A 12320-nucleotide genomic window follows, 5' to 3' on the forward strand; every position below is an offset into this window, starting at 1 on the left:
GTGTTATACCTGTTCCTCACTCATAAAACACATTATATTGGGACAGTGACACACCTGGTCTGCCAGACAATAAGAAGACACTGCAGGAGGGAACAGTGTTGCCAACTTTGCGACTTTGTCGTTATATTTTAGCGAGTATTCAGATCCCTCTAGCTTGTGACTGGCAACAAATCTAGCGACCTTTTATGTGCTTATGAAAGAACACATCTGTCTACACAAGTGGCATGTCCTGTTGTTGACCCCCATCACCTTGCCTGTGACATAAAGAAAACCCACCAAAAGTTCACAAATGTTAATTTGTATTTCAAAACACATTTTTCTCCCACAGCATCCACACAAAGTACCGACACATGCATTGTGACCAAATATGCAGTTTAGACAAAGAGGTCATCGATATGCGTAAAACCCCCCACAAATATGAACTGCAGTCCTGTGGGGAAACACTGACAGGGTAAACAATATATTGCAAACAGCTCTTACAATGATTACAATCAGAATTGAGCATTACAGTTGTCCCTCACATCGTGCTTCAAATATTGCATTTCTTAAAAAAATATTCGACAACAGTTTTGTTCTAAATTAAAAAAATTTAAGCATAAAAATGGTTAAATGAACTAAAAGTATCAATACTACAGTAGTATCGGCCATTAGATGAGACCAAGCCAATATTAGATGAGACCAAACCAATATTAGATGAGACCAAACCAATATTAGATGAGACCAAACCAATCAGAAAAACGCTGTTCAGTCTCATGTTCACTGATTGGCTCAGCCTCAGACCGGATTAAAAAAGTGTAAAGTTGACCAAAGGCTGTTATTTCATGTCTAAAAGGCTCTCATAATGTTGATAAATGGATTTAAAAAAGGTAGCAAACAGGTTTTATATGCTGTAGCTATGAATATTTAGAATGTATTATTAACAGCAATAAAAAAATGACTGTACTATAATATGTTTGCAAAGCTTTAGCTAAAAATATAGCCGCGACAGAGGTTATGACACGTGCACATAAACTATAAGTACAATAGATCAAGAGGCTCACCTTTGTGTTTCCCCAAAAGTCTTTGTATTCCTTTAACAGCTGCTGACTGCGAAATATATCTATAGATCAACAAGAGAGAAATAAAGATTGTCACTGCTAATAAGTACTGTACCTTGAACATTATCATGAGATTATCCAGGGCCAACACAGACAGACAACCACTCACACACTACATTATTACCTCTCCATGTTGGTGATCATTTTAAAAGTATGTCAGAGGTTTTTCCTCTGCTATATTTAATTGTTATCGATATTTTCCGGGTACACTGCAAAAACTGAAATCTAAGTAAGATTAAATATCTCAAATAAGGATGATATTTGCTTATTTTCTGTCTGATAAGATAATTCTTCTCACTGAGCAGATTTTATGTTAGAGTGTCTTACTTGTTTTAAGGGTTTTGGTCCTAAATGATCTCAGTAAGATATTACAGCTTGTTGCTGAGATTTTATGACCGATATTAAGTAAAAATGTTTGAAAGTAGAATATTAACTGATGCTAAGCTGTGTCATTAACACTCACAAGTATAAAACTACTTTTTTTTTTAAGTAATAATTTCTTACTTCAAGCATGAAAAAAAAAATCATGATGCCGAGCGCATATCATTATGTCAAAATAATGGCACTAGCATTTACTTAATTTAAGAATATTTTTCAACATATTGAGCAAAAAGGTCTCTTTTTTTTCTACCAAGAAAAGTGCACTTGTTATTAGTGAGAATATACTTATTTTAAGGTATTTTTGGGTTCATTGAGGTTAGCTAATTTTACTTGTTTTGGAAAGTCTTGACAAGCCAAATTTTCTTGTTCTATTGGCAGATAATTTTGCTTAGTTCAAATAAAATAACCCTAATTATTTTTTTTTTCTTCTTGTTTTTCAACAGTGACTTTTTGCAGTGTAGTACTCATTTTTAAAAAGGAGCCTTAACCTTACCACATCAGGCATCAAAGTAATGACTATATTGTCAATTATATGCAAAGGGAGCTGTTACATAAAATTTAACCTGTGAAAATTGTAATCGAAACTGGACTGTTCATTGTCTTAGAAAACGCAGGATTTATCAGTTCATGCTCAGACACTTCTAGTCTGAGCTTCAGGTGCCAGATCCAAAATATGTATCCTCTACAGAAGAAATTAACAAATTAAAAAGATGGTTTGACAAAAACAGACTATCGTTGAATCTCAATAAAACTAAAATAATGCTATTTGGTAAAAAAAAAGTCAAACACAAATACATCCATCCATCCATCCATCCATCTTCTTCCGCTTATCCGAGGTCGGGTCGCGGGGGCAGCAGCCTAAGCAGGGAAGCCCAGACTTCCCTCTCCCCAGCCACTTCGTCCAGCTCCTCCCGGGGGACCCCGAGGCGTTCCCAGGCCAGCCAGGAGACATAGTCTTCCCAACATGTCCTGGGTCTTCCCCGCGGCCTCCTACCGGTCGGACGTGCCCGAAACACCTCCCTAGGGAGGCGTTCGGGTGGCATCCTGACCAGATGCCCGAACCACCTCACCTGGCTCTTCTCGATGTGGAGGAGCAGCGGCTTTACTTTGAGCTCCTCCCGGATGGCAGAGCTTCTCACCCTATCTCTAAGGGAGAGCCCCGCCACCCGGCGGAGGAAACTCATTTCGGCCGCTTGTACCCGTGATCTTGTCCTTTCGGTCATAACCCAAAGCTCATGACCATAGGTGAGGATGGGAACGTAGATCAACCGGTAAATTGAGAGCTTTGCCTTCCGGCTCAGCTCCTTCTTCACCACAACGGATCGATACAGCGTCCGCATTACTGAAGACGCCGCACCGATCCGCCTGTCGATCTCACGATCCACTCTTCCCCCACTCGTGAACAAGACTCCGAGGTACTTGAACTCCTCCACTTGGGGCAAAATCTCCTCCCCAACCCGGAGATGGCACTCCACCCTTTTCCGGGCGAGAACCATGGACTCGGACTTGGAGGTGCTGATTCTCATCCCAGTCGCTTCACACTCAGCTGCGAACCGATCCAGTGAGAGCTGAAGATCCTGGCCAGATGAAGCCATCAGGACCACATCATCTGCAAAAAGCAGAGACCTAATCCTGCAGCCACCAAACCAGATCCCCTCAACGCCTTGACTGCGCCTAGAAATTCTGTCCATAAAAGTTATGAACAGAATCGGTGACAAAGGGCAGCCTTGGCGGAGTCCAACCCTCACTGGAAACGTGTCCGACTTACTGCCGGCAATGCGGACCAAGCTCTGGCACTGAGCATACAGGGAGCGGACTGCCACAATCAGACAGTCTGATACCCCATACTCTCTGAGCACTCCCCACAGGACTTCCCGAGGGACACGGTCGAATGCCTTCTCCAAGTCCACAAAACACATGTAGACTGGTTGGGCAAACTCCCATGCACCCTCAAGGACCCTGCCGAGAGTATAGAGCTGGTCCACAGTTCCACGACCAGGACGAAAACCACACTGTTCCTCCTGAATCCGAGGTTCGACTATCCGGCGTAGCCTCCTCTCCAGTACACCTGAATAGACCTTACCAGGAAGGCTGAGGAGTGTGATCCCACGATAGTTAGAACACACCCTCCGGTTCCCCTTCTTAAAGAGAGGAACCACCACCCCGGTCTGCCAATCCAGAGGCACCGCCCCCGATGTCCACGCGATGCTGCAGAGTCTTGTCAACCAAGACAGCCCCACAGCATCCAGAGCCTTAAGGAACTCCGGGCGGATCTCATCTACCCCTGGGGCCTTGCCACCGAGGAGCTTTTTAACTACCTCCGCAACCTCAGCCCCAGAAATAGGAGAGCCCACCACAGACTCCCCAGGCACTGCTTCCTCAGAGGAAGACGTGTTGGTGGGATTGAGGAGGTCTTCGAAGTATTCCCTCCACCGATCCACAACATCCGCAGTCGAGGTCAGCAGAACACCATCCTCGCCATACACGGTGTTGATAGTGCACTGCTTCCCCTTCCTGAGGCGGCGGATGGTGGTCCAGAATTGCTTCGAAGCCGTCCGGAAGTCGTTTTCCATGGCTTCCCCGAACACAAATACAAATAGACGGAATAGAAATTGAAAGAGTATATGAAACCAAATTCCTACGTATAATGATTGATGATAAATTGAACTGGAAATCTCATGTAAAAAATATACAACATAAAGTAGCAAGAAACACGTCAATAATGAATAAAGCAAAACATGTTCTAGACCAAAAATCACTTCATATTCTTTACTGCTCGCTAGTGTTACCATATCTGAGTTATTGTGTAGAAATATGGGGAAATAATTACAAAAGTACACTTCATTCACTAACGGTGTTACAAAAAAGATCAGTTAGAATAATACATAATGTTGGATATAGAGAACATCATCATCATCAGCCGTTGTCAGTCCACTGCTGGACGAAAGCCTCAGCATGTTTCTGCCATAGTGAACGATCTCTAGCTGCTCCCTGCCACTGCACTGTTCCCCAATATTTGTCTATTTCATCTCGCCATCTCACTCTTTATCTTCCTCTATTTCTGCTCCCATCCATGGGTCTCCATGTCATTAGGGACGTCCATCTATTATCTGTTCTCCTACTGATATGTCCAGCCCACTTCCACTTACTTAATTTGATAGTTCTCATGTCTTGGACTTGCATTTGTTTTCTCACCCATTCATTTGTTTTTCTGTCTTTATTTGTGATTCTGAGCATATTTCTTTCCATGCTGTGTTGTGCTGCTGCTATTTTCTTTTCCATTTTATTTGACAATGCCCAGGTTTCAGCTCCATATGTCATGGTTGGTAACATGCATTGATTAAAGACCTTTCTTAACGGTATTTCTCCTCTCATGATGTTGCTCAGTTTTCCATATTGGCACCAGCCCAATCTGATTCTACTCCCTATCTCCTGTTCTTGACTCTTTTCTTTCAGGCTAAATCTCTGCCCCAGATAGATATATTCATTAACTTTATCATTTTCATTTCCATTAACAGTCACAGGTCCATGAGGTGCCATGGAATTTGCCATAACTTTTGTTTTCTTCATATACATACAAATCCTTTATTTATTGAATCAAAGATATTGAAATTCCACAACATAGTGAATTTGCAAACAGCTAAAATTATACACAAAGCAAACTATAAACTACTACCCAAGAATATACAACAATTCTTCTCAACAAAAGAGGAGAAATAAAATCTTAGAGAAATGTAATTTAAAACATTTGTATGCACGTACAACACTTAAGACCTTCAGTATATCTGTATGTGGAATTAAATTATGGAATGGATTAAGCAAAGCAATCAAACAATGTACTGATATGATCCACTTCAAGAAACTCTTCAAACCTTAAGTGTTTACAAAGTACAAAGAAGAAGAACCATGATAAACATTCTGAATTTATTTCATCCATCCATTCTTTCATTCTCAAAATAATCTTACTTATCTCATCATATGAAATATGACTTACTTCACCAATTATTATTTATTTATTTTTATTGTGATTACTTATGGAGTATATTGTGAATAAATTGAGAACAGGAAGTTTAACAGAAGTTTTAGCAACTGTTATGTAAAAAAAAAAAGGGGGTAGGATCAAATAAACTCTGCTTCTTCCTACTCCTTTTCGAACATGTTGAAAAGAGAAACTGGAAATTGTGATGTATCATGTTGTATGCTTGCATGTTCGAAATAAACTCAAACTCAACTCTAAAAGAGGGGTAATATAAAACTAGAGTTTAAAATGGTTATTACAAGCAAATTACAACGTACAGGAAGTGCAAACCTACTTTCTTGGTATTCTCTCTCCACCTCCTTTCTGAGATTTCTCTCCCTGGCCAGAGCTTCGTGGCTTCCCCACACATCCAGAGCTCTAATGGGCCGAGAGACAAATGAAGGAAATCAATAAAAGAACAAATGAAGAGTGCTTGGTGGACCCGTGACACTGACTTTGCCTCCACGTCCGAGCGCAGGAACACGGTGAAGGCCTCCGTGTCGTCGTGGGGGCTGCGCCTTCGAATCTTGCGCAGCTGCTCCAGGTCGCTGAAAGTCCACCAGAGAAAAGCGCTCGTGTCAGACAACGCTGCTTCTTATTAGCTAATCACAGCAGTGCTGCCACTTATTAAGTGGAAGCCATTCAAAGCGTGGCGGCTAAGAAGTAGCACGAAGAGATACCTCGGTTTGAGACAGAACTCGTTCATGGCTCTGACGGCTGTGATGAAGTTGTTCTGGGTGTACTTGGCTCCGTATTCGCGCTTTTTCAGGACAGCGCGGACTGAAAGCAACAGAAACAATAGGGGGGTTTATGTTTGCACAACTGACCTCAGGCATGCAAAGATCATGCTGCACAACTGGCACCGATTCAACGGTTCTGACTTGGCGGAAGTCTGAGTGCTACTCAAGTGAATGGATGACTACAGGCACTACAGTAGCAATCAGACTAATGCACTTACATAGAAATTAAGCAAAAAAGCGAATGCTTTGCACCAGGAAATAGCAAAATACAAACTATCTCTCAAAATATAGAAGTTATGTTATTTTTATGGGTCAATGTGGGAAATGACTTGACTTACCTTTCACTTGTATTGTCTGAAGCCCCTTAAGTGGTGAACCTATGAGAAAAACAGTGTGTCTGATGGTAGCAAAACGAGAAGTAGTACACACAAAATGGTGGAGATATAAAGTTGGTCACCTGCCATGGGGGTCGTACTAGATTTCGCAGCCGGCTTTTCCGGTGCATCTGATGGGGATTTAGGTGGAGGATCTTTGTCGTTTCCAACGGTGGAGTAGAAGTGGACTTTTCCCGGTCCTAGAGAGGCGATGCGGCAGTCCGGGGGACTAAACCACAGGCTAAACGCGCCTCCTGTTTGCCACCCTGTCACATCGGAAGAGTAAAACCAACAACAACCCAACAAAGCTAGGAAAACACTCCTGAACCGACTCTCAAGAACGGGGGTGAGGGAGATCACAGTTATTATAGCATTGTCTTGTTAAACGCCCTTTCCATCCAGGCAGCAACATCTATACTGCAAAAACTGAAATCTAAGTATGATTAAATATCTCAAGTAAGGGTGATATTTGCTTATTTTCTGTCTGATAAGACAATTCTTCTCACTAAGCAGATTTTATGTTAGAGTGTTTTACTTGTTTTAAGGGTTTTGGTCCTACATGATCCCAGTAAGATATTACAGCTTGTAGCTGAGATTTTATGACCTACTTTCAACATATTGAGCAAAAGGGTCTCATTTTGTTTTCTACCAAGAAAAGTGCACTTGTTATTAGTGAGAATATACCGGTACTTAATTTAAGGTATTTTTGGGTTCATTGAGGTTAGCTCATTTTACTTGTTTTGGAAAGTCTTGACAAGCCGAATTTTCTTGTTCTGTTGGCAGATAATTTTGCTTAGTTCAAATAAAATAACCCAAATTTTTGTATTTTTTTTTCTTGTTTTTGAACACTGACTTTTTGCAGTGTACCTCCACATTACAGTTGCTCACTAGGCAATTTGAGAAGAATTGCTTTACAGTACATGATCGCATGGTTATTCAACCAATCAATCACAATTTATGTAGCCTTTAATCATAAGTTTATCAAAGGGCTTCACAAAGCACAATGACATCAACTGATCTGAACCCACATCCGGGCAGGAAAAACTCCAAAAGCCTGAAATACGAAAAATAGGTTGTACTGGGAAGTCGAAATTTCATATTTACTCGTCAGAAGTTACTGAAACAACCCTGAGGTCAGATTTCTTACTCAGAAAATCAGAGTCCTCGAGTTGGCTGTCAAAGATGGCTGCTCTGGATGTAAACAATAACAGAAGTAGAGATGCACGATATTATCGGCGGCCAATATTGGTAAATATGACTTCACATCGATAATTCCGATGACCGATGAAATGAGCCAATAATAAAAAAGGCGTATCATCTCTGTGTTTGTTGTTGGTCTATTGTGGCTCCCCTACAGTATGGTCACATATTTGTGACCCTGTGATACTGCGTGTGCGGCCAGTTGGATCATGGCGCAGCAGTCACTGGTGTGGGCTTTCTTTAGCATGTCAGAAGACATTTCACACATACGGTAGTTTGCAAAATGAGGTCCTCAAAAAAAAAAAAAAACGTTGACGAGCTTCAACACAATATAATCTAAAAAGTCAGCCTAAAATTCACCATTGTGACGATTTATCAGAATCAGAAATACTTTATTAATCCCAGAGGGGAAATTCCAATTTTCAGCACAATCCGATTCAAGCAGACATACAGTACATTACAGGGAGACAGAACAGGATCGCTGACGGGTCTGCCAACTTCCGGCGCCCCTTAGACCAACTTGCCGGTGCTGCTAAACTGAGACTTGTCGTTACTAGCGACAACCGCAGCAAACAAATCCACAGGACTGATGAGGAGGCATTTGATAAGAGGCAACAGTTTGAAGGAAAAGACCTTTCGGGTGAAAGAACTTGACCACAAAACAAGTAGTTTATGTTTAACTTAATGGTTAATCTGGAGGCACCTGGTTACCTTTTAGAATTTCTTAGTGGAAAAAAATGCAATTTATTATTTAAACCCTTATGTTCTACAATTAAATGTTGGCTTTCTAATGGGCAGACACTTATTGCCCTACTTTATTACTGTCAGAGGAAAAGTATAACTTTATTTGTGTACAAACCCCGTTTCCATATGAGTTGGGAAATTGTGTTAAATGTAAATATAAACGGAATACAATGATTTGCAAATCCTTTTCAACCCATATTCAGTTGAATATGCTACAAAGACAACATATTTGATGTTCAAACTGATAAACATTTTTTTTTGTTGCAAATAATCATTAACTTTAGAATTTGATGCCAGCAACACGTGACAAAGAAGTTGGGAAAGGTGGCAATAAATACTGATAAAGTTGAGGAATGCTCATCAAACACGTATTTGGAACATCCCACAGGTGAACAGGCAAATTGGGAACAGGTGGGTGCCATGATTGGGTATAAAAGTAGATTCCACGAAATGCTCAGTCATTCACAAACAAGGATGGAGCGAGGGTCACCACTTTGTCAACAAATGCGTCAGCAAATTGTTGAACAGTTTAAGAAAAACCTTTCTCAACCAGCTAGGAATTTAGGGATTTCACCATCTACGGTCCGTTATATCATCAAAGGGTTCAGAGAATCTTGAGAAATCACTGCAGGTTAGCAGCTAAGCCCGTGACCTTCGATCCCTCAGACTGTACTGCATCAACAAGCGACATTAGTGTGTAAAGTATATCAGCACATGGGCTCAGGAACACTTCAGAAACCCACTGTCAGTAACTACAGTTGGTCGCTACATCTGTAAGTGCAAGTTAAAACTCTCCTATGCAAGGCGAAAACCGTTTATCAACAACACCCAGAAACGCCGTCGGCTTTGCTGGGCCTGAGCTCATCTAAGACGGACTGATACAAAGTGGAAAAGTGTTCTGTGGTCTGACGAGTCCACATTTCAAATTGTTTTTAGAAACTGTGGACGTCGTGTCCTTCGGACCAAAGAGGAAAAGAAGCATCCGGATTGTTATAGGCGTAAAGTTGAAAAGCCAGCATCTGTGATGGTATGGGGGTGTATTAGTGCCCAAGGCGTGGGTAACTTACACATCTGTGAAGGCACCATTAATGCTGAAAGGTACATACAGGTCTTGGAGCAACATATGTTGCCATCCAAGCAACGTTACCATGGACGCCCCTGCTTATTTCAGCAAGACAATGCCAAGCCACGTGTTACATCAACGTGGCTTCATAGTAAAAGAGTGCGGGTACTAGACTGGCCTGCCTGTAGTCCAGACCTGTCTCCCATTGAAAATGTGTGGCGCATTATGAAGCCTAAAATACCACAACGGACTGTTGAACAACTTAAGCTGTACATCAAGCAAGAACTGGAAAGAATTCCACCTGAGAAGCTTAAAAAATGTGTCTCCTCAGTTCCCAAACGTTTACTGAGTGTTGTTAAAAGGAAAGGTGATGTAACACAGTGGTGAACATGCCCTTTCCCAACTACTTTGGCACGTGTTGCAGCCATGAAATTCTAAGTTAATTATTTGCAAAAACATCAAACATATTGTCTTTGTAGCTGAAAAGGATTTGCAAATCATTGTATTCTGTTTATATTTACATCTAACACAATTTCCCAACTCATATGGAAACGGGGTTTGTATATAAATATATGTATGTATGTTGTAGCAATGCAAAATATTTTTCGCTTAGATATGTAGGCTTCATTTATAAATGCTGTGTTGGAGAGATTGTTTTTTTCAATTTATGAAATCATTCAGAATCGTTAAATGGCTTGTTTATCTATTAAATAACTGAAAAGTTTAAATATCAATCATTTACATCTTTTTATCATTATTCTAATTGTGTGCATGGGTCAGAATTTTAGTAGGAAGTGTATTTATATCAGATGACAAAATACTAATCGTTACAATACATTTTTTTAACGTGTGTGTACATTTTGCGGAAAAATGTGAACTGTTCAATTAATTTCTTCTCACAAAATCTTGTGTAAATATAAATACATAAATATCGGCTATCGGTTAAAATTTCTATTGTCATGCATCCCTAAATAGAAGCTTCTGTGATAGCTGTTATTAGCACTAGTTTTTCTCGGACTAAATCAGCCGTAAGGAAGTATTGTTGGACATATATTGTATATTATGGTAATGTTACTGTAGTGTAATACACTTTTTTGGTACCGGTATATGCGCATTACATCGCTAGCAATAGCGTTTTAGTTGTTGCCTTTTTCTTTATTTCTTACATTGAACCAGTGCTTCTCAAACCTTTTCTGTTACGCCCCTCCTAGGAAGAAGAAAACATTTCACGCCCCCCCTCTCTCCACCATGACTATAAATTGTCTCTAAAATTAAAGTTAACTATACCTCTGCATAACATTTATTTTTAACATTTAAGGAAAAAACATACCGTATTTTTCGGACTATATGTCGCAGTTTTTTTCCTAGTTTGGCCGGGGGTGCGACTTATACTCAGGAGCGACTTATGTGTGACATTATTAACACATTACCGTAAAATATCAAATAATGTTATTTAGCTCATTCACGTAAGAGACTAGACGTATACGATTTCATGGGATTTAGCGATTAGGAGTGACAGATTGTTTGGTAAACGTATAGCATGTTCTATATGTTATAGTTATTTGAATGACTCTTACCATAATATGTTACGTTAACATACCAGTTGGTTATTTATGCCTCATAACGTACACTTATTCAGCCTGTTGTTCACTATTCTTGATTTATTTTAAATTGCCTTTCAAATGTCTATTCTTGGTGTTGGCTTTTATCAAATACATTTCCCCAAAAAATGCGACTTATACTCCAGTGCGACTTATATATGTTTTTTTCCTTCTTTATTATTAATTTTCGGCCGGTGCGACTTAGACTCCGAAAAATACTCCCACCGTGGTTACAGTGAAGACAAGTGCTACATACGCTTCATCATATTCTGGAACGGCAAAAAAAGCATGTTCCCAGAGGTCACACGCCCCCCACTATTTGAGAAGGTATGCATTGAACAAAGAGAGCACAGTCTACCAAGTCAAATTCCTTGAGTGCTAAACATACTAGGCCAATAAAGCGATTGTGTTTCCTCTTCATCCACCTTAGGTTGCAGAAGGCACGCATGTCTGTCTAGAAGTTGTTTATTTTTCGATAAGACAAGGGCATGAATAGCTTTCGTGGATGCGGCCATCCTGATTTCCGACCTCGTCACTGGAATGCTCATAGCTGTTGTGTGATGTCATTCCCAGCTCCGATTTTCGACTACTGAGGCAATCGTATCGATCCATTACAATTCCCCATCGCTCTGACAAGTAATCACATTATAAGATGCCTTTTATCATAAGTGTGCTGTGAGTGAGTCTGACTTTGCAGAGTATTTTGGTGTCTTTGTGTTGATTTAAAAAAAGGTGACATTATCATGCATATACCGTATTTTCATATGGGCCCGTGTGTGGGCTTTGTACCGAGGATGTCGTTGTGGCTTGTGCAGCCCTTTGAGACACTTGTGATTTAGGGCTATATAAATAAAGATTGATTGATTGATTGATTTTCCGGACCATAGGGCGCACCGGATTATAAGGCGCACTGCCGATGAATGGTCTATTTTCGATCTTTTTTCATATATAAGGTGCACCGGATTATAGGGCGCATTAAAGGAGTCATATTATTGTGGTCTACATAACATGTAATGGTGGTTCTTTGGTCAAAATGTTGCATAGATTATGTTTTACGGATCATCTTCAAGCCGCTTTCTGACAGTCGCTTCCGGATGCGCCG

The 12320-nt window shown here is 40.5% G+C and overlaps 1 protein-coding gene across 1 annotated transcript in view; it reads right to left on the reverse strand.

The window, feature by feature from the left end:
• The window catches only part of slc30a9 (solute carrier family 30 member 9), a 39187-nt gene that overhangs the window by 20297 nt on the left and 6570 nt on the right, over positions 1 to 12320 (reverse strand). The window contains exons 3-8 of the mRNA XM_061976750.1: positions 6694 to 6876; positions 6575 to 6613; positions 6177 to 6276; positions 5952 to 6044; positions 5792 to 5874; positions 1041 to 1099 (exon numbers count right to left, since the gene is read on the reverse strand). Coding sequence (XP_061832734.1) covers positions 1041 to 1099; positions 5792 to 5874; positions 5952 to 6044; positions 6177 to 6276; positions 6575 to 6613; positions 6694 to 6876 — 557 coding nt within the window. The remainder of the gene's footprint in view (positions 1 to 1040; positions 1100 to 5791; positions 5875 to 5951; positions 6045 to 6176; positions 6277 to 6574; positions 6614 to 6693; positions 6877 to 12320) is intronic.

The sequence above is a fragment of the Nerophis lumbriciformis genome, linkage group LG16 (assembly GCF_033978685.3).
Source record: "Nerophis lumbriciformis linkage group LG16, RoL_Nlum_v2.1, whole genome shotgun sequence".
In the NCBI taxonomy this organism is placed as follows: domain Eukaryota; kingdom Metazoa; phylum Chordata; class Actinopteri; order Syngnathiformes; family Syngnathidae; genus Nerophis; species Nerophis lumbriciformis.